This window comes from Nipponia nippon, unplaced genomic scaffold, assembly GCF_047370975.1.
Source record: "Nipponia nippon isolate SJK-2023a ecotype South Korea unplaced genomic scaffold, ASM4737097v1 scaffold_16, whole genome shotgun sequence".
In the NCBI taxonomy this organism is placed as follows: Eukaryota; Metazoa; Chordata; class Aves; order Pelecaniformes; family Threskiornithidae; genus Nipponia; species Nipponia nippon.
This window is the reverse complement of record NW_028262332.1, coordinates 8,549,944-8,577,475: the sequence shown is the minus strand read 5'-3', so window position 1 is coordinate 8,577,475 and position 27,532 is coordinate 8,549,944. Positions and strand designations below refer to the sequence as shown.

The window sequence follows — 27,532 nt, the reverse complement described above, 5'->3', positions numbered from 1 at the left end:
CGTGATTTTTGCCTGAATTTTGCTGGACTCACAGCCTCCCTTATGGGACCGGCTGTTTTGCAGGCTGAACATACAAGGCGTTTACAGGGATGTATTGGAGGGGATAAAAATGGGAACGCTACGATTATGGTGAGCCAGAATGGAGTAAAACCTCCCTCGCCTTCAAGGGTTTAATGTAGTCTTCTCCTGCAAGCGGCAGCGGGGCTTTGAGGGCCTGTGATGTGGTAGGATGGCTTCTTTGCAGGGGAGACTTCGCTCTGGTTAGATCAAAGTGATTGCTCACTCTACAAAATCGCATATTTGGCACTGCTGTTGTCCCGCACCTATTGCATGATGAATATATGTAAAAGTTGCTTTCGCAAACATAATAGATTCTGTGTTTTGGCAGCTGCACGCAGGAGTACCCCAGAATGCAAAGATAAGGTTAATAAAAGCCTTTAATATCCTTAATACTAATCAAAGGTCTGATTCATTGTGGAATCGTGCCAGGGTGTTATTTCACTGTGATTAAACCAGTGTCTAGACACAGAAATGCCATTCAGAAGTCAATAACTCCAGAAATACCATCTGCATTAATAACACACCGTAAGGTCAGATATTCCATCATTCACAGCGCCTCTTTTTAGAAAGGGAACGTTTTCTGGATTAAATAAAAAAAAGTTTCCAAAGAAGAATGCAAATAATTTAAAAATACTTATAAAACTTACTTAGGTGATTTTTGATCTCCTTATTCCTGGCTCAGCTCCGTGCATGCCGGTGCCGTCCCTGGGCAGCGATCCCAAGCCGAGCCGCTGCCGACTGCGCTCGGGACAGAGCTGTGCACACGGGAGCAGGGAAGGGACACGAGGAGTCGTGGAGGTGGCATTGCTCCCCAGGGAGATCCGCGGGGCTCTGCAGGAGCACGAGGCTCGTTTTTGGGCTGACAGCCTTTAAATAAATATTTGTTTCTGTTAATTTGCTGGTAGGAGCTCAGCAGAGCGCTTGTGGCTGATGGGTTTCATGCAGGCGGATGAATGAACCAGCCCAGTTCCCAAGGGAGTTTGCAAGCAATTTTTTAAAGGACCTAAAAGCCTTCCTGAGGGGCAAATGAAGGAGCCAGACCGATGGCTGCAAGGTCACGACAGCAGCTCCGAAGCTGCCTTCAGCCCGTGGGGGTCTCAGGGACCTCAGCGTCATGAAGAACTGCTGCTCGCGGGGAGTTCTGGCTTGGGGAAGACCCCAAAACCGGGCTCTCAGGGATGAAAAGTTTGGAACAACCTGATCTAAATGGGCAGGGTCCTTTCCTATGTCAGGAAAAATGATGATACCACATTTTACAGCAAGGAAATTGGGGGTGCAGGAGGAGAAAGTGAGCTCACTTGGGGAGACAGCATTGCCCCACCAAGAAGGGAGCGTGGACCTCCAGAGTCCCCGCTCGGTCCCTGCATATAAGACCTTCCTCCATGAAATCTCCATGAAATGCATCTGTGACAAATAGCTCTCGCTTCCCTACTCATCCTCAGAGACGTCCCAGCAAAATGATGTATTGCTCCTCCGCTTTGCAGAGTTTTGAGGTTGGTTTGGGTTTTTTTTTTGGAGGGGGGAAGGAAATAGTTTGTAAATCTCTTTCTCTGAAAGCCAGAGGTTTGAATTTATGCTCCTGAAGCCTCTTTGAAACTCTCCAAGTGCTGGCAAGGTAGATATTATTGTGCATGTTCAGAAGTTGTCAAGGGAAAAAGGCAGAAGAATAATCTGTATTGGCTGCTGCTTCGCCGGGGACTGTGGCTCCCATAAATCTCTCTATTCAGTTCCCTGCCGGGCTCTGAGAGTCCCACGTTTACGGAGCGACACCAGGTCAGGTGCTCCCAGATCGTCTCCATCAAGAGATGAGGCCCCAAAATAATGGATGAGTTGCAGCGTGTGGTGGAATATGTGTCTTATCAGCAGCAACGCAGTTAGCGGCAAGGAAGGGGGGGAAAACCCCAAACCTGTCGTGCAGGATTAATGAGCAAAGTGGAGGAAAAAGGGGGAATCCACAGCAAAACTGCTCTGGTTGTGTCAGGTGTTTAAATTTATAGCTCAGGGTGTCCATACAGAGCTTCATTGTGTTTCCAAAGGCTGTGACAACCTCCTTTTCCCAAATTCCCCGGACTCTTGATCTTTAGGTCCCTGTGGCCCATCCTGCAAGGAGCAATGAGTTTTATAAAATGTGTCCTTGGGTTTTAAGGGGATTTGAAACCTCTCATTCTCTGATGAGGTGCAAATTATCATCACCCACGTCCATTCTGGGCATGCCTCAAGAACCAAGAGTTTCTTACCTTCTGCCTTACTTGGTGAAATATCCAGAAACCCTCCGAGAGAGGGGCACACATCAGCCACGGTGGTGGCAATCATTTTTTGGGCTGTGAGCAGCTGTGACTCGGGAAATGAAGGCTTTTTGGGAGATGAATACATGGCTGGAGCAAGCTGCATTCAGAAATGCTCTCAGGAAATGGATTTTAGTCGTCGTTCGGTCTTGAAGCGCATCTCTGCTCTGCCTTCACAAGCCCTGGTACTAACGTGGCACAGCTGGAAAACCGGAGCGTGGCCATCGGGGTGGCATGGCGCCTATCGAGACATCAAGGGGATTATGGCGATGGTGTAGTTGCGAGAAAAAGCTGACTTGCAGCCGAGGAGCCGCGGGGTTGGATCGCAAGGGTTCAGCGCTTGCCCCCTCCTTGTGTTTTAGTTAATCTGCAGACCCTCGCTGGAGTCGGAGCTGCTCCCCGGGACCGGCAGGGATGGGGTCCCAGCTCTTTGCTGTTTCTTTTCATGTCTGGGCTGTCGTACCCAGGATGCAGCCAGCTCTTCTAGAGCTGCTTTCTAACCTGCTCAAGGAAAGGTCTTTCAGCGTGGAGCTGGGTTTCCCTTTATTATCGTGGTGCTCTGAAAGCACAGTTCTTGGGGAGCAGTGGTTAAACATATCACACGTGGGAGTGGAGAGATGAGCCATCGTACCTCCAAAAATGGGCTCCGCTGGCCACTCGGCCCCTTCTGCTCATCATGAGCTGTATCACCCCCACGGGCTCCAGCTGTGGAAACTTGAAAAGATTTAAATGTTAAAAAGCCATGCCGTAAAAGAGTGTTAATACTTTACTAAGCAGTTATATGGGGGAATAGCTGTTTTCCTTGTCCTTTCTCTGTATATAAGTATATATATCTTTTATAACACATTATAACTGCCAGCAAGTGTTTCCGATTAAATCTGTGATTTTCCTCTACAGGCTGCTGATTTACGGCAAGTACTGCAGCCACATGGAGTACGCCCAGAACACGCTCAACCACCTCCTCGCCAACAGGGAGGACGTCAGGCAGAAGGTGGAGGTGAGCGGGCAGCGGGGCCGAGCGCTGCCCACCCCCTTGTCGCGGGTTTCGGAAGGACTGGCTGGAGCTGGGGGGGTGTTGGGGATGCTTCAGTTAGCAAGAGAGGGGAGGGACGTGGGGGTGAGTCTGTGCTGCCCAGAGAGGGAGCAGAGCTGGGGGTCGGCTTCTCCTGATCCCCTGCTTGCCCCTTCATCTGCCCACCAGACACTCTCTCTGTCCTACCTCCCCCGAGTTTATCCAAGTTAAAACAAGCCGGGTGACTTTATTTGAGCGAGACTGGTTGTGGACAAATTCCTCTTTGAGTCGTGCAGGGAGACCCAAAGGCACCGAGCATCCTTGAGCCAGGAGCCGAGTGGCTTTCCAAGGTCGCAGGCAGCATCAGGGGCAGTCGGAGGCGAACCCGTCCCCAGGCGAACGCCCGGATTGCTCCCCTGTCCTTCCCCAGTGCAAAGGCTTAGTGTAAATAGGGGCTGATCCAGATATTAAGTAAACCAAAGGAGCCCCAGAAGGGATGCATTGTTTGAGCTGCTGTTTTACCCAGCTTTAATTCCTGCTTTGGTCTTGATGCTAATCTGAATTTGCTGGGCTGTCTGTACACGTTACCTCATTTTTCGCAAATGCTCTTTGATTTTCCCGTGCAAAAGTAGCAAGCCAATTCAGGGATAAAACTGCATTTCAAAATTTTTTAAAACGCGTTCCCTGGATCTTGCATCAAGCCCGTTGCTGTAACATCCCGTTGCTCCCGTGCTTTTCCTTTCTCTCCCTCCCTCGCGGCAGCTCCGCTCACCTTCCGGGGGGGCACACGGGGGATCTCGGCCAGCGCAGCGGAGCCACGGAGCTAAATGGGTCTGGGCGAAGGGAACGGTCGCAAAACTTCCCGTGATCACATTAGCTCATCTTAATGACTTAGTGCTTATCAGCGAAGCCACAGCAACTGTCTGCGTGCTTGCTTCCAGCCCCTCGCAAATAAAATGCATTAGTTCAAACCACCGAGGAGGTGAGTTAAGCTAATGCGTTTCATTTGACATTTCCCGAGGTCTGAGAGCATTCGCCTGCTCCCCTAATGAGCAATATCTCATTAAGCTGGAGTAGCTCAGTTGCATGAGAATGGCTGTATTTTAGGGTCCAGACCCTGTGTTTTATTCCTCGATAACCTCTGCGGTGGGGGCCCTGGCACTGGCTGGGCACTTGCAGGGACCACGAGCCATTTCTCATCCAAACTGAGTTTACAGAAGCAAAACGTAACAGCCGGGGGACATGGGATGCTTTTTCTTGGGAGGGAGCTGTTGTTTTCCCCCAGCTGCTTCACCACTAATATATTGATTCCTTTAATAGGAATGCACACTAAAGGTTCAGGACGGGAAATTTAAATTGCAAGATCTGCTGGTGGTTCCAATGCAAAGAGTTTTGAAATATCATCTCTTGTTAAAAGTAAGTGTTTCAGCATCGGCGCTTCTCTCCAGCTGCCATCCTCGCTGTAGCATCTTTCGGCTTTTACAGTGGAGAGCGAATCATTGCCAAATGCAGAGTGAGGGTTTTTTTTTTTTTCCCCTTCAAATGAAATAATTACTAGAGCTACTTAACACGACATAATATTTGTGCCATCTCTTAAAGTACGATGACCTAGGGTAATTCTGCACTTGTTAGCCATGAGAGGCAGTTAATGAATATAAAATAAGCTTGCATATAATCTGATTATGTGTGAAATTCCTCCCGTCAACTCCGTGTAACAGATCTTTCAAGCACCAGCCGCTTGGCGTGTTCCCTGTCCTACGGCTGCAGCCGCAGCTGCCTGCACTGGCATCCCTGGTGGCAGGCAGCCGTTGCCTGCAGGTCATAGCCTGCCCGGTGCAGGCAGGGTGGGCAGCTTTCCTAGCACACCTAAAGTCTTTATTTTTTGTTTCAGGAGCTGCTCAGCCATTCATCAGACCGACCAGAGAAGCAACAGCTGAAGGAGGCTCTGGAGGCGATGCAGGTACGGGAGGGCGAGAGCGGCAGCGGGGCTGCGCTGGGCTCGGGGCGCAACAGAGTGCGGGACCCCTCTGCTCCTGTAAAACCAAAACCTAGATGGAAAAACCATCCACCAGCCCGAGGGAAGGCAGCACCTCCTTCTTTAGGACACGCGTGTGTATATTGATTGCCATTTGATGCGATTGCTTCACAGTGGATCTGTAGGCATCACTGTTATCTTCCTCCGTAAGCAGCTGGGGAAGCTGGTATTTGTTGACAAGTTATGACTTTTCACTAATTACTATTGTGTGTAAAGAGGCTGTGCCAGATTTGGCTCTTGTTTTTGCTAGGAGGGATCTGGAGGAACTCCAGACGTATCAGCAAGTTGCGCACTATTGCAGAAATGGGAGCCCGAGCCCGTGCCCATGTCGGTGCGGAGCATTGCCTGCGCACTGTTATCCAGGTGCTGGCTGGGAATCCTTTTATCCAAGCATTTTTTTTATTAAGGGGAAAATGCTCTTTCCACAAATGAAGACTTCTGGTGTCAAAATTTTGCTTTGTTTAAAGTCTTCTTGAGCTTTCAGTGGAAACCCCCAAAGATCTCAGGAAAACCTTCAGCAACAAAAAATAAAATCATCCAAATGTTTTCTGACTTGGTACGTCCCCCCCCGTATGCACACACATACCGCGGGCTCATCGTCAGCGGCATCTGACTTGAGGATGATCATTAACTCCAGGTTTTCTCTCTGGAGGGCATTGCAGGATTCATCCCTGGGCTCGCTCCCGTGTTCTCAGGTCACTTTGTTTTCTACCTCTGCGCCGCAGCTTTTGTAACGACACTGCGTTTCCCAGCACTTACATAAGTGGGGCGACCTTTTCAGCTGTTATCCCTGCAAGCCCGGGGATCCAGAGCCGATATGTAGGTCGCTTTAAAGTTAAGGTTGTTTGAAGGACGTTGCATTCACAGCCCGCTGCTGCACAGCACATGGCTGTGGCCTCAAACGAACACTAAACCTGGTGACCGTTGTTAAACCCTGCTTATGCCTCATAATAAGGCACCCACCGATACCACTGCTAATAAATAAATGTATATACACTCTGGCTACACTGCCGACTCAGCACTTTTTGCAGGAAGCTGCCCATAGCCATCAGCCACGTTTCTGTGTTTCATCGCCCCATCGCAAGGAGAGCGCAGGTGCAATTCGGACCGCGCCGGGCTCAGCAGGGGCGTAGGAAGCTATGCAGTTTGGTTTTAATCGATCTGTAAACCAAGGCTTAACTTACAAGTAATGTTTTTCGTCGCAAATCCAGCCTTTCTGTCTGCTGTGCTGGTGGGCAGCGGACATTGCTGTTGTCTGGGGCGAGAGCTGTGCAGGGGCGTGAATATCTACAGCTAGAGCTACATTTCCCAAAGGGATTCACCTCCCTTTTTATTTTGCCTAGGTAGTTGTTTGCACAAAACAGGGGCAGGATTTGCACCAAAAAATTGCACGTGGGGTTATTTCGTGCAGGTACCGACCCTCCACCTGAGTGCGCAGAACCGAGCCCCCGGGTGATGGTGGGGGGAGGCAGGTTCCCAGTTAAATCCCACAGCCCAGATTCGCATGTTGCTGTCGCTGTTTCAAGTCACAGTCGATCCTGGGATTGTGTTTCCCATTTGGGTAGGAGACAGCCTGTTCAGCAGCAGGGAGCAAATGCTCAAGCGTGATGGAGGATGCCGCTTCATAAGGCTTTTGGTTTTGTCATTCTTCATAACCATCCCTGCCACTGGCCTGGTGGGGTATTTTGTGATGTTATAAGTATTGTCACGTAGATTTGTGATTATCATCTGTGATTAGCCCTATGTTGGGAAGCTGACGAAGGTCTGACCCAGAGGGGATGTCTTAAAAAAATCCCATGTTCGGATTTAATCCCAGTTGACAAGAGCTATTGTTGAGGACAAGGAGGCAGGGGGCAGATAAGAAGCAAACAGGCATAGAAAATACACTCCGAAGGGTGTAAGAAGTTGTTTTAGTGAAAGGGATAGGGTTCTTTCTCTTTGATGGGTCAAAATTTGGGTAAGCAAGGAATTTTTCAGGGCAGAACAAGCTCCATTGAGTGTTTCCTTATTTTACAACATAGCCTTTGTGTGGTGGGAGATGTTGGAGGCCCAGACGTGTTGGAGCTGGGGATGCTCTCCCCTGGGAGAGCCCGCTCTCGCCAGCGCGGGTGCGATCCAGAGCACCCGGGGAGGTCAGCTGGAAGCAAGCGGGGCAGAGCCAGGTCAAGCGCTGTTCACAGCTAACGTGCAGCCAGGTGTCCAAAGCAGTTATTTTACAGACATGGATGTTTTGACAGCAGAGACTGGCTCGTAGCTTTTGTATCCAAGAGGATGAAGGGAATTATGATGATGAAAGCTGGGAGGGAAGGATGCTGCCGGGGCAGGGGATGCCTGGCTGCTCACCCAGGCTCTCACCGGGTAAAAGCCGTGGGTCGGGTTTGCTGTCCTGCACTGGATTCATGCATTGCCCTCTTCTGGGAAATGGGAAAAATTACAGTGCCTGCCTAGCTCGGCAGTGCCAGCACAAAAAGCCTGTGCTCACCATGTCCCAGGCTGCTGCTTGAGTCCTGGTCTGGCTCCTGAGGGCGGAGGGGAGTGCAGCTTTGGGGAGCCGGGGTCGTGTCTTTTCTGCTTTGGTAAGGTACTAGGTTCATCTGGAAAATAAAAATGAATATGCACTTTTCTTTTAAGGACTTGGCCATGTACATAAATGAAGTAAAGAGGGACAAAGAGACTTTAAAGAAAATAAGTGAATTTCAGAGCTCTATAGAAAATCTGGTAAGTTGGAAAATGCTCACTCCCTACTTGAATTTGAATATTATTAGCATACTTGCTTTTTCTGTGCAATTACTACTGAATGAGATGTGCTACCCAAGAAAGATCCCTGTGTGTTCTGGCACTCCCTGATCACTGACTGGTTTTGCTGACAGTCCACAAGTGGTTGCTGCCTTACAAAACCCGTTGGGCTGTGATGGAGGATGGCTTTTGTAGGTGGTGTCACACTGACGTTGTTTCTCCAACTTTTTCTCATGTTATTAGTGTAGGGGGAACCCAAGGATTCCCCAAATCTGCTATTTAATTTCCAGTCTGCTATTTAAAGTGGGTTTTCTTTTTCTGTTACGAGGACAGAGAGGTTAACTGAATGTTCTTGCACCTGAAAGCGTCCCAAGGCCCGTTTGGAGGAGAAAGGCACGTGTAATATGCACCTAATCCCCAAAATCTCAACCAGATATTTTAAGGAGAATCTCATCCTCCAAACTCCAGAGGTATAAAACACTCAGTCCCGTTACTGTGCAGCAGCCCACCGCGCAACCCATCACTCACTCCTGCCCCGAAGAAGCCCATTAATTTAATATTCAGTGGCAGAGCTTCCAGCTAACGAGCTTTTTCCCACGTTTGCCGGGGGGCGGGAGGGGAAGGCTGGTCAGCTGCGGCTGCAGCTGCTCTGCCGTCACGCTTTAGCTGGGCTAATGCAATTTGGGGGCTGACACCTGAGATGCTTCAAAGGGGCTGATGGAGGGAGATGCCAGGGGCCGCCCGCCCCGAGGGCTTCCTGGAGGGGTCCTGGGTTTGAGGGGCTTTAAGTCCAGACTTCATTCGAAAACAATGGACTTTTAATTGATGGTTATTCAACAGACGGAGATGAAATCCTTAATTTTCAAGAGAAACCTGCATATCTCCGGTGGGATATGGGCCGTTGCGGCTCACAGGTTTTGATTGAAGTAGTCACGATAACCCTGATCTGTGCGAACGATCGGGCATCATGCTCCGTAAAAACAGGAATGTAAATGGGGGCATTAAGCAGCCACTTCTCCTCCTTGCAGCAGCCAGAGAGCAAGTTTGACACGCGGGAGATGAGGTGTGAGCAAAGCAGTCGCTCCCGTCGGCAGCTCAATCCCACGCACGTTCTGCTCGGTGTTTCCCTTCATTGCACCAGGCGGGACCTTGTGGGGTGGTTGCTGTTATGTACACAGAGCCCACATGGCAATGAAATAATTACAGACTATACACACAGCTGTGTCAAATATTTATTTTCCTGACCAGTGGTGAAGCTTCACAATATTTTTTTTCCTGTAAGAACTACGTAAGGGGATTGATTCCCATGGCTTGGCAGCTGCGCTGCACCAAGCAACGTTTGCAAGGGCTTTTTGAGCTGAAAGACCAACTGACCAAACCCTTGGGTTGGGTTCCAGCCTCCCCAAAATCTCCAGTCTTGGTTCAGGATGGGAATCAAAACTGCAATAGCCCTCGTTCTGGTTTTGTAGAAACCCCTGGAAAATAGCTTATTTTGTGGGGGTTTTGCTTTCTGGATCACAAACCTTGCAAAAATGCTTTGAGTCCTGAGCCTTGCCCTGGGATGCTGGTGCTGGAGCTCCAGGGATCTCCCGTGGTCCCATTCCTGATGCAGGGGCCATGCTCGTGCGTGGGCTCCCCTTGGCGAGGACGATGCTGTTCCCAGGAGCTTCTGCAGCTCGAGGCAGGGCTGGTGGGGATGCCCCCAGCACGCTGTGCGCTCCGGGCAGGTTTGGGTTTCAGCCTCCAACGCATCGTCCCAGCCCCGGCTGTGGATCTCAGCCCTGCTTTGCTTTCTGCAGCAAGTGAAGCTGGAGGAGTTCGGGAGGCCGAAGATCGATGGTGAGCTGAAGGTCCGCTCCATAGTCAACCACACCAAGCAGGACAGGTGAGTGAGCAATGGCACTCAGAAGTTTTCCCGAACTAAATGTGCCTTTGCTTGGCGATTCCCCTTGTGCTCATTTATTCAGTGATTGCCTAGGGTTGCACTGACAGAAATCACCATTGATGTGAAATTATAGCACAGTCGGAGCGTTGAGCTGCGCTGGCTGGGAAGCTCTGCAGAGCTTTGCAAATACTTCCCGTTGAACGGGGACCTTAATGAGATGTTTGACTGGGTTGCTTGTTTATTTGCTTGCTTTGGGCAGGTATTTATTTTTATTTGATAAAGTGGTGATCGTCTGCAAAAGGAAAGGATACAATTATGAGCTGAAAGAAATTATTGAGCTGCTCTTCCACAAGATGACTGACGACCCTATGAACAACAAGGACATTAAGAAGGTAGGTGGACTGGGGATTAGCTCTGCTGGAGAGCATTTTGGAGCTGTTTGGGCCAGTCCTTCGGTAGTACGTTCCCATTAGCCTTTTAAAATAGAAACAGAGCTTGCAAAAAGCTGGAAAATAAATGCTCAGCTTTCAGGGCAGCCTTACAGAGAGATGGGAAATGTTTATTAATGCGGGGCTGGGCTTGATCCTTGACCTCCGTCCTTGCAAAACAGCCCTGAAGAAGCTGGGATGATTGGAGTTAGGAGAGAGGAAGCTGCTCCCTGCTTTTGGCAGGAGCAAACATCAGACGGGGTGGAGAGGAGGGCAGGGAGGGAAGGTCTGTCCGGATGCTCTCGCTCCCATGAGTCGCGGGGTGGAGGAGCCTGGAAAGGCAGCATGAGCGTTGCCAACCAGCCTGCCAAAAGCAGCACTGGGAGCCCGGTTGCCACTGAAGGAACATCGTTCTGCCGGTGGTTTGGGGCTTAGTCTGCAGCCGTGAAGGAATGCCTCCCAGCTCTCGGTTTAGCAGAGACCCATTAGCTTAATCCATTTACACGCAATGGGAAGAGGTATTGTACAGATGGGATAAGTGGCATTTGGGTAAGAATAGCCAATTTTACCACTTGGATGCTGAAGAAATGCTGCTAGCTTTGTGTTTTAATGAAATATATTTCCACTTTGCTCTCCTATGCTTTCTAGTCTCATGGAAAAATGGTAAGCGAAGCACACAATTTTCTCTCGTGTTTTTCTGTGCAATGTTGTAATGAGACAGGCAGAGCATATGTGCAGTGGGCAGGTCAGATGTTCCTCCTGGGCTGTCAGTTGCTGTCAGGGAGAGATATAATGGCTGGGGAGGATCCATTGGAGCAGAAAAATCTGGGTTCTCTCATCTGCCACCATAAAATCCTATTTGGCCCTAGTGCGCGGTGCCCAGCTGATTCAGGCATCATTAGTTGTGATATTTTAGAGAAACACAGAGCTCTTCTTCCTCCTTCCCTGCTGTTACCTTTGCAAAGGGTCAGCAGTCCTTCAGAAGGGACGGGGCAGGCGCTGAGAGCAGTTATTAAGGTGCCTGAATAAAAGCGCAGCGCGTTTTGCTGTTCAGGTGTTGAGAGCACAGCGGTCTCTCGTTTTCTCTTGCAGTGGTCATACGGCTTCTACCTAATTCACCTTCAGGGAAAGCAGGGCTTCCAGTTCTTCTGCAAGACGGAGGAAATGAAGAGGAAGTGGATGGAGCAGTTTGAAATGGCAATGTGAGCACGAGTGGCTGTCCCAGCCCTGGCATGCAGCCGCCAAGCACGGGGGGGACAGTGTCTTGGACCAGCAGGTCACTGGAGACCAGCTCCCATAGCAAAGCCCGTGATGGGAAAGCTCGCGTGGGCTTGCCAGATAGATGGATCCCTGGGCAAAGGGAGTGTGGGTCCAGCGTGAAATCCTCCACCCCGAGCGTCTGCAGCGAAGCAGGCATGGTGCATCTCTGAAATGACGCCTGCAGCGGTCGCCGTGCCGTCAGGCCGTGCGGGAAGCCCTGAGCGGGGGCTGGAGGAAGGCGTTGCAGGAGAAGGGCTGCTGCTGCAGGGAGCTGGTCCTGAGCAGGGCTGGGGTGGGCCCCGCGCTGGCGGGTCGGGACTATTGATTGCGTCGGGCAAGGGCCAAATCCACAAACATTGTCCCAGGGGAGGGTCGATGGGCAAAATCCTCTCTCTGCACAGTCAAGCCCCAAGTCTGCTTTCACACTTGATTTCTTATCTATCTGTGTGGTTTCCAGACTTTGACTGAAATGCAAACAGCAGCTGCCGTGACAGGTCACAGGTACAGCGTGGCTCGTAGGGACAGGTTGCTAACCCCCCGGTCTTTTCCCTCAGGTCCAACATAAAGCCAGAGAAAGCCAATGCAAATCACCATAACTTTCAGATGTACACATTTGAAAAGACTACCAACTGCAAAGCCTGCAGGATGTTCCTAAGGTGAGCAGCATCCCTCCAGCTTTTCTGCATCCGCATTAAAACGCGGAAAGAAAATCTCAAAGCTGAGGCTGAATTAGGACTTTCTGACTTCTTTTTTTGCACAGAGGAACCTTCTACCAGGGCTATCTTTGCCCCAAATGTGGAGCGGGTGCTCATAAGGAGTGCTTGGAGATCATTCCTCCCTGCAAGATGGGTGAGTTATTCCACATCATTAGCGGCTTGTGCCAAGAAGGTGAATGCATGTGAATAATCTGAAAGATTTGCTCTATAAGGCACTAATGTTTGTTAATGCATAACAAAATCTGAGTACGCCCCCACCCACCTCCCAGGGCTGTAATTCACAATGGCTGGTGGTTTAAAAAACAAACCAACCAACCAAAACCCCCCCAAAGCAGGAGCTGGATCCCATGGATGTCAGAGGATCGCAGCAGCTCTGTGTACCAGGTGGGATGCACCCAGCCCTCGTGCTGGGAGGGCATTGAAGAGAGATGATGATTTCGTCGTCAGAAGATGTTGGTTAGGGAAAGCAGGAAGGTCCGTGCCAGGAACTGCATTTCTGATGAGAAGGAGAGACCTCATCTCCGGATCCCAAATGCCCCACAGCGCTGCAAAAATCTGGGTCCTTGATCTGAATTGGGCAAAACTGTGACTCGCCTCCCCTCGCCCGGGTCAGAGCCCTGGCGCTGCTCGGTGCAGGGGACTGTCACGGCGTGGCTTTGGGGAGGTTTTGGGTGGGGAGTGGAGGGAGGAAGAAACAAAATCACAGAACTTGGTGCAAGTGAGAAAATGTCCTTGTCAGGCTCCAGTCCCTTCCCGGGTCTTGCCGACCCGGTGCAGAGCGATGACTTGAGTGACCCCAGCCTCTGCTTTGTGCTTCCTCCATCAAATTCAAGCACTGATGCCAGTTTATTGATACTCGCAGCATCAAGAGAAACAGAAAATAGGGTTTGTTGCCTGTTAAATTTACCACTTATTTCAACGTTTCTCTTGCAGGTTCTTCAGCAGACCAGGTACGTTGTTTGATGGCCCTTTTCCCACATCCCCCTCTGCCTTGGGCAGAGCCTGTATCCTTGACCAGTCCAGGTGTGGGCAGCTCATGGGAAGAGCCAGCATCAGGCCTCAGGGGGGTCCCAGTAACCTGGCGGGCAGGACTGGAGTCTGATGGCCTCTCCTCCAGCCTAAAACTGGCCCGGTCTGGGCGGCACCATGGCCCTTGGGAGGTGTGAGCACCCAGATGGGGCGAGCACCGGGTGCCAGCGGGTGCCAGGGAGGTTTCAGGAGAGGGTTTCTTGTCACGGTGGCTTGAGGTGGGCACTCATGGAGGGAGCCCAGACCACCATGTCCTCATGGAGACTTTTTCCTCTCTCTCTTTGCAGGATTCACTGAGTGCTGGACCTGGTAAGGGCATGACTGTATCGCAGGAGGGCAAGTAGAGATGGTGTCTTGATTGTGGCTGAAAGTGTCCCTAACTTTGAGCCACGTGGGAGGAGAAGCTCCTTCCGAAACCAGAAAGGAGCATTACTGGCTGCAGAAGGGTCCTGTGCCGCCCTCCCAACAAGTGATGGGGCACCGAGGTCTCTCCTGTCCCTTCTCCCCAAAGTGGCAGGTTGGGTCTCCTGCGGGAAGACCCGGCTCCTCCCTGGGCTCAGCCCTCGCCTGCTGCAGCCATCAGCACCACGTTTCTTTGGGTGCATTCGTGCCCCTGGCCTGCTCTGCTGTGTGGGTAAAGCTTCTGCACATCACACCAGTAACCAAGGAGAGCCTGGCAAATTCCCTTGTGCCAGATCGTCCTTCAAAGCAGACCAAACACGACCTGGCGGGGAGGCTTGTTGACGATGGGGAGCATCTTCCTGCTGGCGTGCGTCGGGCGCGCTGCGGGGCTGTGCAGCTCCAGGCGCTGCCCTCTGATGGGGCCGTTAGTCGTGATGGTTGCCACAATATTTTTTATTTTCCTTTGCTTAAAACTAGCCTAGGCAGAGTGCTGGGCCTGCCCTGCCCATGCTCTGGCTCAAAGGAGAAGGAGCAATTTGGTTTTTTTTTTTTTTCTTTTAAAAGGAAAGCCAAGCTGGCAAAAAGAAACCTGAATCAAACTGGTGGTTAAAAAAAGAAAGCACAGAATGCTCTCACTGGGCAGGGAGAGGCAGAGGTGGGAAAGCATTTTGAAGATAAACACTGTGGTTTTAGCGCAGTTGGGGAAGCTTATTTAATGTGCAGTTGTTGGCAAGACAGCTGGACTTTGGCTGCGAGCTTCAGGGGCGTTCGGGTCCCAGGTCCGGCTGAAATTCAGTGGAAGCCAAGTGTTCGCTGGTCCCTTTGGCAATCGCGGGTGTCACCACTGAACCCGGCGGGGTTTGGTGCTGGCCGGGCATCGCCTAACGAGAGCCGGTCTGCCATGGCGAGGTTCAAGTCCAGGTGCAGGGCTGGGAGTCGGAGCTTTGGCTGGGCTCAGTCCTTCATGGGTTTATTTTTGCTCAGTGAACTCAGCCATCCATGTAACTGCAGAAGCCAAGATGGTTCTCTGTGGGCACTGTTCCTTCCGCTTTCATGCTTTCTGCCCCCAAATCCTGCCTGCCGGTGCCGTTAGATTTGTAGTTCACAGAATAAGGAACAATGGGCTTCAGGGGGCATATTTTTGTTTTGCTTCTTGTTAACAGGGTCTAGGTGATGAAACTGGTTTGCATCTGTTGCAGGTCCTAAAATGGTGGCGGTTCAGAATTACCACGGAAACCCAGCCCCCCCTGGGAAGCCGGTGCTGACGTTTCAAATTGGGGACGTGATCGAGCTGCTGAGGGGGGACCCCGACTCGCCGTGGTGGGAGGTGAGAGCGATTCCCCTCGGGAAATTCCCGGGAAGTTTTACACCAGTGACTTCTGCATCATCCCTTTTATTTGTGGGCTTTCCCGGAGCGCAGGGATGTGCTGGGGCTCCGGAGCTGGGGGATCTGCACAGTGGTTTGGAGCTCAGGAGCTGCAGCGGGGACTGTGCCTGTCCCTGCACGGCAAAAACGTTGCTCCCCTGTGCACGTCCCGGGCTGATACCCGGCTTGGTTTGCAGGGGCGGCTGCTGCAGACAAAGAAGTCGGGTTATTTTCCCAGCTCATCGGTAAAGCCCTGCCCTGTTGATGCAAGGGTAAGTGCCAAAGAGGAGATGGAGCCGAGAGTGCCGGGGCGGGTGCTGGGGACTGTCATGGGAGGTGACAGTAGTGCTCTGGGTAGTGCCTGTTGGTCTTCTCAGCCTTCTGCTCGAGACCTCGGTCCTTCCAGTAAGCTCCTGGACCTTGGAATGAGGTCTTTTACTGGGGCCAAATTAGCAAGGAAGTGGATCCGTCATCCCATAGTTGCAAATGTCTGGTCAGGTTGGTCTCAGCCCCGTTCCCAAGGTTGGGGTTGGTGTGACCAGGTCCAGCCTCCATTCCTCCTCTGCGGGGCTGACCTGGTTGCTGAGTGCTTGAGATCAGTCACAGTACAGGAAAACTGCATGGTTTGGGTTTTTTTACTGCATTTTGCAATGCTGTCAGCTGCTTCCCAATTAAAAAACGCTCAGGTAAATGAAAAAACGCAGCATGCTCATCGCAGCTGGGAGGCTGAGAGAGAAATGCTCAGCTACAACACTGCCCTCCACCGCCGAAGCCAATAATTCAGAAACAGCTTGGCAGATGAAAACCCTCCCGTGGAGAGGAGCATCTCGCACGTGATCTATAGCCTGATGAGACGCTGGCTCATCAGTAATAAGCAATGCTCTCTTTGCAGCCCCCCAACAGCCGGCCGCCCTCACGGGAGATAGACTACACGGCGTACCCGTGGTGAGTCGCCCTGCCTGCCGCTGGGCAGTGTGCTGGAAATGGCCTTTCTCTGGCCAGAAAGATATATCAACCTTGTCTTTTAATTGTTAACTTTGTCAGGAATCCACTCTAATAATGAATTATGAATGCAGGTTGGCAATGCTTTGCATCCCACCTCCCCCATGGCCACGGGGCAGCCGCTGCAGCAGTATTTGGGTGCTGAAACCTAGTGCAGCCCTTGCAGCATCAGAGGGGATTTCTTCACTGATGGGGAGGGTCAGAGGCAAAAGGAGAGATGCTGGTTTCTCTTCTCATTTTCTGTGTTTTCTGTGCCCAAAAAACCATTTTGGGAGGAAGGAAGCAATTCTTGCCTTGGCAGGAGAGGCTGCACTTGGCTTGCCTCCTGCTCCTTCCCTCCAGCTCTAGCCGGGTTCTCCAATTAATGAGTCTAAATTATCCCCACTCCCCAGCTCTCGCTGAAGCCTCGTTCACCTGGGGACTGATTCCCAATTAGTGAGGTTTTCTAGGTGCGCTGGAAACCTAAGAGACTTCAAAGGGAAGAGGTTGCACTCTGCATCGCTCATCCTCTCTGTTCAGTGGCTGGGCAGCTTCTTGTATATCTGTGGGCACTTTCCTTTCTGCTCATGAAGTGTGGGATGAGACCCGTTTCTCTACTTGCCCCACCTTCATGCCTTTAAAAAAGCTGTCTCCTTTTGTCTAAAACATGCGTATTTTAAAGATATGCATTGATTTTTAGTTATTTAATTAATTAACCCCTGGGCTCAGGTTCGCAGGGAACATGGAGCGGCAGCAGACGGACAACCTGCTCAAGTCTCACGTCAGCGGCACCTACCTGATCCGGGAGCGGCCGGCCGAGGCTGAGCGCTTTGCCATCAGTATTAAGTGAGTAATACTTAATTGAGTAATTTAGTATTACTCACATGCGAAGGGTGAGACAGGGCTGGAGCACATGGCTATGTTTTCTTGAGTGCCTTTGCTACCTTTTGCAGGTTCAATGAAGAGGTGAAGCACATCAAGGTGGTGGAGAAGGACAACTGGATACACATCACGGAAGCCAAGAAGTTTGAAAGCTTGCTGGTAGGTGTTTGTAGCCCCTTTGAGCATGCGCACCGTCCCTGCAAGTCATGCGGAGGACGGCGGAGACAACCGGGTGCCCCTCTGTCCTCCGCAGGAGCTGGTCGAATACTACCAGAACCACTCGCTGAAGGAGAGCTTCAAGCAGCTGGACACAACACTGAAGTACCCCTATAAATCTCGGGAGCGCTCTACCTCCAGGACCTTCACCCGCTCTCCAGGTAAAACCCAGCTCAGCCGTACGAGTGGGCACCGTTAAACCCCTGATGGAAAATCTCATCCTTTCAGCAAGGCGTAGGAGCACCGTCTGGACGAAGGGATTTATAGCTTTGCTGTAGGACTTGAGCCCCCTAATTTGCAAATGAGTCTCCTGCTCGGCTGGTGGCATTTTGAGGATGGGTCTCACAGGCGGTGATGGGGGCTGGGGGGGTCCGGCCGAGCCGGGGCTGCCTGATGCTGCTCCCTCGAGCTCGTGCGGCTCCACAGAGCGGGTGCAGCCTCCCAGCAGGAGCTTTTCCTGGGGGGGGCTGGTTTCCCTCCTACGGCTTTGCACCCTGTGCTCAGGGGCGGTTTGTCACCGCCTGGTCCTGCCGGGAGAGGAGCTGCGGCTGCAGGGGCAGCCCGTCCACCTGCGGGTGGTGAGCAGAGATGCGCTGCTCTGATAGCGGGATATATCGTGTCTTACCTGCCCGCGTGAGCTTTTGTGCATGTGTTTTAATGGATCCAGTTCCAGTGTCACTTGTGACGGTTTGAATCCCAGTGGGGCTCCTTTAATGGAGATTATGGTAGAAATGGTAAGTCTGTGCCTAAAATGAAAAAAAAAAAAAAGAAAACAAAATCAAAAGAAATGGAAAGCAAAATGTGCAGTAGTGCAAAATGTTCCATTTTGTCTAAAAGCCTGAGTGCAGAAATAGCTACTTTCTGGGGAAAAATGCGTTTTTTAAAAAACTTTTTCCATGGTATATTTTAAAAAGAATACCAAAGGAAGATAGTTTTTAAACGTTTGTTAAATATCTTTTCCAATAAAGTACAAGCCTAGGATGACTTTTGAGCCCCCACACTGGCTGTGGGGCTGCGGGCAGACCTGCCGCTGGTTGTCCCAGCTCTGAGCCCCTGCGCAAGACCTTCTGTATGCTTTGCCCTGTATTTCTCCATCAGCTTTTAAAGCATTGTGCATTATAATATTTTTTTTTTATTTCCTTTTTAATGCGTGTTCTGCCTCTTTCTGTTTCTCTCTAACCTCTTTGCAGCCTCCTGCGCTTCCTACAACTTTTCTTTTCTCAGTCCTCAGGGCCTCAACTTTTCTTCTCAGAGCTCCTCCAGTCCCTTCTGGTCAGGTACCAGTGCCTCTCCCCGCCGGAGAGACCTGCCGCCTTCCCCAGGCTGCAGCACCCCCAGCTTGAAAGCCATCACCAGCGGGACCTGCGGGGTCCCCGCTGTCCCTCCGTCACCCGCAGGCAGTTCAGGGGGTCCCCAGTGCTGCCCTGGGGCACAGCCTGGAAATAAGTGAATTAACCATGGCTTGGCTGGAAGCAAAACACACTCCCCTCTCTCCCCAAAATCCAGGCAGGGAGGAGATGGAGTTGTCACTATTCGAGAAAGGGGGCTAAAATTAATGAAAAAAACGAATGTAGCGCATTGGGATCTCATGATGTACTTCAAGCTCGACTTGCCTATCCTGTGTGTTTCACCAAACGAGCATTGGCATCACACCATCTTCCAGACCGTTTCTCCTTGCTGGACAAGGAGAACACCTCATGTCCGGCAGTTTTTGAGCTCTGGTGTCTGAGGCTGCTCGGGAGCCCCTTGCTGAGGAGGCGGGGGGGAACCTGCGCTGTCCAATGTGTTTTGTGGCTCAGACTCCCTGCGGAGAGTGCAGCAGTGCTCTGGCCTTTGAACCCCATTGATTTAAATGTCTTACAGACTGGTGCCTGTTTGGCAGGGATCAGAGCAAAACTGTGCCAGTTCATGTCTTCCTGTTTAAGCTTTTACCTTTCAGTATTTTCTTTAGGCTGGACAGGGAAAATCATCGGCAAAGCCACGCTTGCTTTCCTTACTGCCGTGTTTGGGAAGAACACTTAACTTCTCATGGTATCAGAACATAATTCTGGGAATTTGGGATCCTTTAACCGCATACAAAGTGTTGCAGAAAGTACTTTGTACAGCAGTGGGCTCTGAGCAAGCTCTTGATGAAAGAGTTCAAAGCTGCCGTGATTCTCGCTCCGTTCTCCAGCCTGGCTGCCTGGCGAGGACGGACGAGCCCTCCGTGATTGCACGTTGTGTGTCTGGACCGTCTCCATTGCCATCCTCATCTCTTTTCATCCCAAGAGCTGAAAACCTGGGCAAAGCTTTTCCTCAAACTTAGTTCAACCTTGGTTTGCAAACATTTAAAATTGAAATTAATCCTCGAAAGTCCTGGGACAAAAAGGGTAGCTTCACCGAAACACGACGTCCCTTCAGGGTGGGTTTTTTTTTTTTGCAAACTTCAGAGGGAGGTGCATTTTTCTCCTCCTCTGCCCATCCCATCCGTCCCACCATTGCTCTCCAACCCTCCTTCCCCCTGCCCAGCCGCTGGGGCAGGGAAGCTGAGCACTGCCCCTGCCGTTCCCCCCTCGCTGCTGCTTCTCCTGGTGCCTCCCCTGACCATCCCCTGCCTGAAGTGACGGAGATCCGTGGTGCTGGGGCCGTGCTGGTGGAGGCCGGATCCTGGGACGGCTCACGGGGCCGTGCTTCTTATCACAAGCTGTTGGTCACCATTAGGGTTTGCAGGGATCTTTTGCACCTTTTGGTCTGTTACAGGACCAAGTTTCCAAGGGCCCTGGCTGCTCCCTGGCAGGGACAAGAGTAGGGAGGGTACTGGGTTAGCAGCTTGTTGCTCCTCATGGCAGAACATACGGGTTTTGCTCAGCATCTCTAGGAGAATCCAGTGCCAATAACTCAGGTTTTTGAAGTAGTTTAAGTACAAGTTGATTTGTGAAATCTTTTGACGAGGTGGTCCTATCAGGTGCTGGGAGCTGTGCAGCAGCCAGACCTGATACTGGTAGTGGAACAGGGTTTTTCCATGATTTCATTGTTAATGATCGTGTATTCCTATGAAGTCTTTTCTTTTACCACCTTCTCACAAAAGCGCCCCTCACCCCAGTGATCCCCACCGAGCCCCTCCTGGACCCCTCCTGGTCAGCAGACAGGGGCTTCCCAAGCCCATGGAGCTGTTTAAAGCCCAGCAGGAATCCAGTTTAACCCCGACCGCCCCAGTCTGTGCGGGGCTAAGCAATTCGGATGAGTCCAGCCCCGCCACCCGAGCTGCTCCAGATCGTGTGTTGCAATGGGAGCCAGCGCTGCAGTGGAAAACCCAGGTTGAACCTCGCCAAGCTTTCCCCAGGCTTCGGCCGGTCCCAGGCGATGGGGCAGCTCCCAACTCCCTCTGCTTTGTCCCCTCGCAGTGTTCACCCCACGGGTCATAGGGACGGCGGTGGCACGATACAACTTTGCGGCGCGGGACATGCGGGAGCTCTCGCTGCGAGAGGGCGACGTGGTGAAGATCTACAGCAGGATTGGCGGGGACCAGGGATGGTGGAAGGGGGAAACCAACGGAAGAGTGAGTGCATCCAGATTATGTCCTGTCCCGTTTCTGCACGGTCCTCCCCGCTCTCAACCTGCCCAGCCGGAGCGCGGCCTGCTCTCAGGACAGCAAAGGGCAGGGGAACACGTCCCACTCCCTCTTGCTCTTTTCTGGCTCATGGATGGGCTGTCATCTCACGGGAGCCACTGCTATGTGCCGGGGGTGCTGTGTGGCAGTGACACGCGATACCCGGTGCGTGCAGGCGCATGGGAGCATGCGGTGGGCACGCGGGCACGCCAGCTCGGGCGATGTCCGAGTCTGCTCTTTAAACCTGCACGTGGGGTATCTATGCAGGAGTGGCTCTGCAGGTGAAAGGCTCAGCATCCTGGGGAAGAGCAGCAGGCTGATGGCTTGACCTGGCGTCCCACAGAGTTTGTAGCACTGGGGACAGATTCTTCATGCCCTGATCCCTTATGTATTGCGGACAACCCATGTGTCCAAGGCAATGTATAGTTGCTAGCTCCGTCCCAAATTAGGGTAACGGCTGCACCGCCTCCCCGTCACCACCGTGCATCAGGATGCAGGCGCATCCAGCACCGTACAAACGGCTCACTGGGAACAGCGTGTGGTGGCAGGGGAATTGTCCCACTGACAACAGGAGGTCCCTTCAGCTCCCCAGTCTCCAGCTCACCTCTCCGCTTCCCCGACAGGTTGGCTGGTTTCCCTCAACGTACGTGGAAGAGGAGGGGGTGCAATGACTGCGGGGATGTCTGATGGAAAGTCGTCAAGGGCCCAGAGCGAGCCGCTGCAGACCGTGCACGCTTGTCCCAATGCCTGCGGCTCCCCGTGAGACGCGGCCGGACGCCTCCCAGGACTGCTCTCGCAGACTCTTCAGCAATCCGTTCCTCTGTACAGTCTGTGCGCGCGCGCGTGCGTCGGGGCCGCCGGCGGCCTCGCTCCTGTTAAGTGTATAGAAGATTGACGGTCTGTCGGATAACGTTCATGTAGCAGCTGCAGACGAGTCCCGGGAAAGCCGCGCTCACCTGCATGGACAGAGCTGAGAGACTCTGTGCGGTGCCCACCAGAGGATGGAAACCTCTTTTACGAAAGGTGTTTTAAAAGCCACTGTGGTGATGATGGTGGGAGGGTGAGGCTGAAGGTTTGCACCTGGGCTGATGCCTGGGTGTGCCAAGGTGAGAATTTGGGGGTTTCTAAGGGGAGGGAGCGACTCAGCCCCAAGGAGACGATGCAGACCCCCTGCCACGCTGCTCGGGTGGGCTCCCGGGGTCAGGATTTTGGCAGTCTTCCTGGCAACCATGCAGCAGCACCCAGCAGCACCGCGCTGCGGCCGGGGCGAGGGGGCAGAGCGGGGACGTCCGACCCGGAGGAGGTTGCTGTTGCTCGTCTCTGAAGGATGCCAGCTGTGAAACCAGGAGCGCATTTTGAGCATCAGATGTAGGCTGGAAGTGGACCTCCCAGTCAGACAGGAGGAGGAAGAGCCGCTTTGGCATCCCAAGCCCGTTTTCTTTACAACCACCTTCAGTCCCACCAGCCTTGCTGTGGGCAGAGGAGGCAGCCTGGGGTGCAGACTGGTCCCACTGGTGAGCAGGAGCTCTCGGCATGTTGCAGGACTGGAGATGCACTTTGCCACACAAGGGTTTTGGAGGCCACCAAGGCACCAGGTACATGCAGAGGAGTGGACAGGAGTGTGCGTCCATGGGTCTGTCCTGCCCTCGCTCCCAGCTTGGTCCTGCTGTGGGCGGGACCCCCCCCGAGCCAGGCTGATTTTTCTTGCAGCCGTGACACGTCCCACCTCGCTGAGCTCAGGCGGGTGAACCCACCTGAGTAAGGGCTACGGTATCAACTCCTGATTTGTTTTGCTAAGTTGCGAGAGCATCTCTTCTTCCCCGGCTGCGTGCACTTTTGGGGGCTGTGAGCGTTGCCCCCTCTCTTTCTCCCACAGGCTGTTACTGCTGCTGCTGTCAACTAAAGGTCCGTCTGTCTTGGCATTGCCACTATGTCCTGAGCACTGTCCCTCCGAGTCTGTTCTTTCTGAAGTGCAGTCCCCGTGGTTCATAGGCAGAGCTGCTGGGTGGAAATCCAGGCCACCATCTTCTGCCGGGCGCTGGCATTACTCTCCAGCTCCAGAATTTCCTTCCAAAGTGCAAATACGAACAAACACGTGTGTGGGTGTGTGGCAGGGAACAGCTTTCCTCTGTCCGATAGCTGAGCCCCAGGAGACGCCCTCCAGCCTCTCTGAGTAAGTGGCATTTTGAGCCGGTGCTTCCATGCGCTGATGTTGTTCCCCTGGGATTGTGGTGGCACTGCCGTGGGGGCTCTTGGCATCGCACTGGCACAGGTCTGGGAGACGCCAGCGTTGGCTGGGTGAGCAGTGCTGATGCCCTCGGTCCCTGCCATGGAGGTGCCATGGCTGCGTCCGAAGCCTTGCCACAAATGGAGCAGCAGTGCCCTGCTCGGGATAATAAATGGAAGAGTTTGGGTCTCTCGAGGAAAAGGGAAAGAGATTAACTTGGAAATTAAATGTTGTTGCTCAGACAAGCCCAGAGCCGCCCTATTTTGCTGCCCGTTCCTCCTGGAGCCCTGCGAGTGCCTGCGCTCTTGGTGCCGCGGGGGGAGCGGGGTGGCTGCAGCCAGGGTCTGGCCGGGGCAGATGCCCGCCGGGGGCCTTGCTCTGCGAGGTGACGGGAACGCGGAGGGGGCTCGGGGCTTTCCCAAGGTACTGTTTGGTGCTAACCTCTCCCGGCCGGCCTCTCAGTGCTCAGCTCGGGGTACGCTCCAGGGGCAGCAGCCAGCAGGGAGCTGGCAATGCCCTGCTCCTCCTGTGCAAAGCAAAGGGCCCTGCTCCGATTCCTGTAGCTGTGCCGGAGCGGAGCGCGTATTTGGGGGGGATGAGACGCACACGCACGCACCCAAGACAACTCACGATGGCTCATGTTATGCCTCAGATCCTAAAGCCTTACGCGACCCATGTTTGACGTGGCTGATTTTGTAAGGTGGCGAGGGCATCCCTCCTGGGAGAGCACGCACTCTCTCACGGGGACCGTGGCACCATCTCTCCCTTACGCCCCGAAGGGATCCCCGACCTCCGCCGCTGCCTGCGCTCCCCTCCCAGCCCTGCCAAATCCCCCCGTCCCTCCGGAGAGCTCTCCCTCCTGTGTTTACTGTTGTAAGAAACTTGTTAAAAGATTGTTTTGTTTGTAAGTAATTATTCAGCCATTTGCCACAATATATATCTGTGAATAAGAAAGGGAAATGTTTTTTTATGACGGCGAGAAAATTGTATATATATTTTAGTTCATCGCAGATCATTCGAAATTGCAATGGGATACGTTGGAAAATAATATGTAAATTCCTTGGGTTTTTCCTTTGCACTGCACTAACTGGGGTAGGGTGGAGGGAGTTTAAAGATAAAACTGTTTGTTTATGGAATAGTTTATAGCTGGGAATTGGAAATCATTTGGAATAGCTTGTAATGCTGGAATAGAAACTTTAGCTGCTACTTAGAAACCCTTTTGCATGTGGTTTTTCCAGACCTTTTTAAGTTACAATACATCAAAGTAAATTCCACAACAAAAAAATAAAGTGTAATTTTGCTGATAGGTTTTTTTCCAGCCGTGGTTTTTACTGTGCCGGAGGGCTCAGGCTCATCTCGGGCATCTTGTCACCCAGGCCCCCTTGGCTGTGCTGGGGCCGGAGGGGTGGCTTGGCCGGTCCAGGGGAGATGCGTGATCCTTTCCAATTGCTGCCATGAACCGTAAGTGTTCGTACCCTTCCAAAACTCGGAGTAAATCTTTCCTGCAGTACCGGGCACAGCTCTTCTCCATGAGGCACTGCTGAAGCCGACTGCTCGCCTATCGAGTTCCTCCTTGTTTCTGGAGCAGCTGCTTCTGCAGTTGTCCCGCGCTCCTGCCGGGCGCCTTTCCCGTGGCTCCTCTCCCTGCCCGAGCCGAATCGCTGGGGGTGAGAGCAGGAGCATGATTTTCCACAGCTTTTAGTCACACCTGAGTATCATGTTCTAGAATCCCACTCGGCCCTGCACGCAGCAGCGTTTTCCAGAGCAATAAAAGAAATTGCACTGTTGCTTATAAAATACCTGAGGCACTGCTGGAGGTTTCACCCAGAGCAGGGACACGAGGTGCCACTGTGAGCTGCCACATGATTTAATTAAGAATAACATGAATTTTTTTCTGCTCTTGCGGTCCCCAGTGCTTTCTCCTTCTTGCTTCAACTTTCACAGGCTCAGTAGAAATGAGCGGAGATGTTTCCCTGGGTGAAGCAGGACATTAGCTGGGCACTCACTTTTGGATGCTGATTTGGAAAGATGCTGCTCAGCCAGGTATTTAGCCTAGGCCAAACTGATGACCCCTGCCTGGGATAAACCCTTTCCTTGTTGCTCTTCAGTCTAAGGGAAGCTCTCCAACAGGCACCACGTATGAAATCCCAGGTTTTGGTACCTGGCTGCTCTCCTGCCGGCGATGAGCGTCAGCCCGGCACCGAGCGGGTCGGGCGTTGCCGTCAGATGCCCATGGCACAGCTGGGCTGCAAAACTGCAGCACTAGAGCCTGGAACCGTCTGCTGGCTGCAAGAGCAGGTTAATGCGAAAATCTGCTTCCATGCAGGTTCCTGCCTCTGGGGACATCCCTGCCACCCCGGGGGCTGGCTCCTCGGTGGCAGCTGGTGACATCTGACCCTCGGGGGGTGGTTGGAGCCAGCAGCATTGCAGCCTCGGCCAGGTGGGTACCTCGACAGCCGGCTTTGCTCAGCTCCATATCCAAACCTCCTCCTGGGGTTTGCGCTGATGAGGGCTTACGCCTCGGGGATAAATGGGGCATTTATTCACCATGCCCAGCCACGGCCAGGCGCTGTAACCAGACCAGGAGGAGCCTTCCCAGGGGCATTAACCGGAGAATAAATCTCCAGCCATGGCCAGCACAGCTGGCTCCAGCCCTGCACGGACCCTGGCCCACCCCAGGAGGGGGGACACACCAGACACAGGTTTTCTTTTTATTTATTATTATTTTTTTCCCCCAGCAATAGCAGCTGCCAACATAATCTCCCACATTAGCTGGGCTCGCCAGGGCGCTGCCTCTGCTCTGAGCAAACACGGCGCAGGGGGTGGTTGCATTTGCTGGCTGCCCTCTGCGAACAGCAGGTCCCGCTCCCTGCCGCAGTGCGACAGTCGCCCGGCAGTGTCCCTGTGGCTGGGCCTTGAGCAAGCCCCGCGGCCCCCGTGGCCTGTGGCCGGCCAGCATGTGGCCACCTCCCTCTGCCACCTCGGCTGGTCCATGCCACGAGCAGGCACATTGGCTGGGTGCAAGCACTCGCACCACCCAGCTTGGTGGACTCCAAAACAAGGGTCCGAACTGCTGTGCAGTCGGGGTGGGGAAACTGAGGTAGGGGGTTGCCAATACCGGAGCTCAGAAAAGCTCTGCCCAGCAGGACTGTGTGGGATCGAGCCTGCTTTCAGTCTGGGGTCAGATACTGGTGATGCTTTCCCAAGACCGAATTCAGACTGTGGTGCAGGGGAGAGCAAAGCCAGCTCTGCACGCACGCCATGCAGGGCCCAGCAGCGGTGGCGATGGCGGTGGCACACACTTGCAGCCTCACGCACGCGATGATCAGCAGTTTTGCAGTATGCCTGGCTAGTTCATTCCTGCATTAGCTGTAATGTTTTCTGTGACCTAGAAAACTCCATCTGGAGCATGCAAACCGCTATGCTCCTTTATTTTATAATTAATCTAAGAATTATAGGGAAAAGATTGAACTGGCATAGGCTCCCTCCACGTCAGGTTGACCATCAATAAAAATAACCACCCTCATTCCTGCTCTGGAGCTGCATCAGGGCCCCGGGCTCGGAGGGACTGAAGTCGCGGCTGCTTGCTCTGCCGTCCGTCCTGAGCTTGGTGAACGGCTCGGGCTGCTGAATGCGTACTTGGGCTTGTATTGTTTTAGGTCTGGTCTAACCCAAAGGTCGTATTTATAATTAGTACAGGCTGATGAAATGGTTCTGGCCTGTCAAACAGAAACACCCCACTGCAAACAGGAGTTTAGACTTGTTTGCATCTCTGTGGTTATTTTGAGCAATTAGTCTGTAGAGAAGTCTGGAGGAATTGGGGCTCTCTCTTTAAAACTTAGAACCAGTTTTAACTTTGGGAGGAGAGAAATGCTGCCTGAGACATGGGCTGATGCTGGAACAAGTGAACCCCCCCTATTCAAACCCTTCCCAAACTGGGGGAATTTGGATGCAGACTGGGTAGCACAGTGCGTTCAGCATGCAAGAGCAGAGGCATGGGGTGGTGGGGAGCAGCGGGGGCACTTCCCAGGGTCGTGGCGCTGTTGAATGCTAAAAGCCCCCCGAAACACCCTCCCCGGGCTGCTCAGGGCTCCATGGGGCTGTGGGCAGGCGGTGCTGCCCGGGGGACGCTGCAGGGACCACGATGCTGCTCGGACCCCAACCCCACCGACCGGCAGCCAAACCCTGGCTCCACCCCGACCTCTGCTTCTCCGAGATAGCTGAATCAGGCCCTTCAGAGCCGCCTTTAAAGAACTTGCGTTGCCTGCGTATCCTGCCCAAACAGGCCCTAATTTCGGGGGTGAGTCCTGGGCAGGAGGAACAATAAACCTTCAGGCTGGGAGATCTAAACGTTTCTTTTCCTACCCCCTGTAAATTAAATTTTTTTGGTGTTCCCACCTTCACTTTGAGCTCGTGGGTCTGG

The 27,532-nt window shown here is 52.7% G+C and overlaps 1 protein-coding gene across 2 annotated transcripts in view; it reads left to right on the top strand.

Annotated features, from left to right (window-relative positions):
* Positions 1 to 24,415, top strand: part of VAV2 (vav guanine nucleotide exchange factor 2) — a 151,223-nt gene extending 126,808 nt beyond the window's left edge. The window contains exons 9-28 of one of the 2 annotated variants that reach the window (XM_087753129.1): positions 3,243 to 3,342; positions 4,678 to 4,773; positions 5,249 to 5,317; positions 8,024 to 8,110; positions 9,928 to 10,013; positions 10,273 to 10,405; positions 11,534 to 11,643; positions 12,256 to 12,357; positions 12,462 to 12,550; positions 13,351 to 13,367; positions 13,734 to 13,755; positions 15,048 to 15,175; positions 15,412 to 15,486; positions 16,107 to 16,159; positions 16,925 to 17,041; positions 17,149 to 17,236; positions 17,331 to 17,454; positions 18,484 to 18,570; positions 20,677 to 20,831; positions 21,506 to 24,415. In XM_087753129.1, coding sequence (XP_087609255.1) covers positions 3,243 to 3,342; positions 4,678 to 4,773; positions 5,249 to 5,317; positions 8,024 to 8,110; positions 9,928 to 10,013; positions 10,273 to 10,405; positions 11,534 to 11,643; positions 12,256 to 12,357; positions 12,462 to 12,550; positions 13,351 to 13,367; positions 13,734 to 13,755; positions 15,048 to 15,175; positions 15,412 to 15,486; positions 16,107 to 16,159; positions 16,925 to 17,041; positions 17,149 to 17,236; positions 17,331 to 17,454; positions 18,484 to 18,570; positions 20,677 to 20,831; positions 21,506 to 21,553 — 1,786 coding nt within the window. In that variant the 3' untranslated portion in view covers positions 21,554 to 24,415. The remainder of the gene's footprint in view (positions 1 to 3,242; positions 3,343 to 4,677; positions 4,774 to 5,248; positions 5,318 to 8,023; positions 8,111 to 9,927; positions 10,014 to 10,272; positions 10,406 to 11,533; positions 11,644 to 12,255; positions 12,358 to 12,461; positions 12,551 to 13,350; positions 13,368 to 13,733; positions 13,756 to 15,047; positions 15,176 to 15,411; positions 15,487 to 16,106; positions 16,160 to 16,924; positions 17,042 to 17,148; positions 17,237 to 17,330; positions 17,455 to 18,483; positions 18,571 to 20,676; positions 20,832 to 21,505) is intronic. The other variant, XM_009477094.2, reaches the window with a different exon arrangement.
* Positions 24,416 to 27,532: the final 3,117 nt, after the last annotated feature.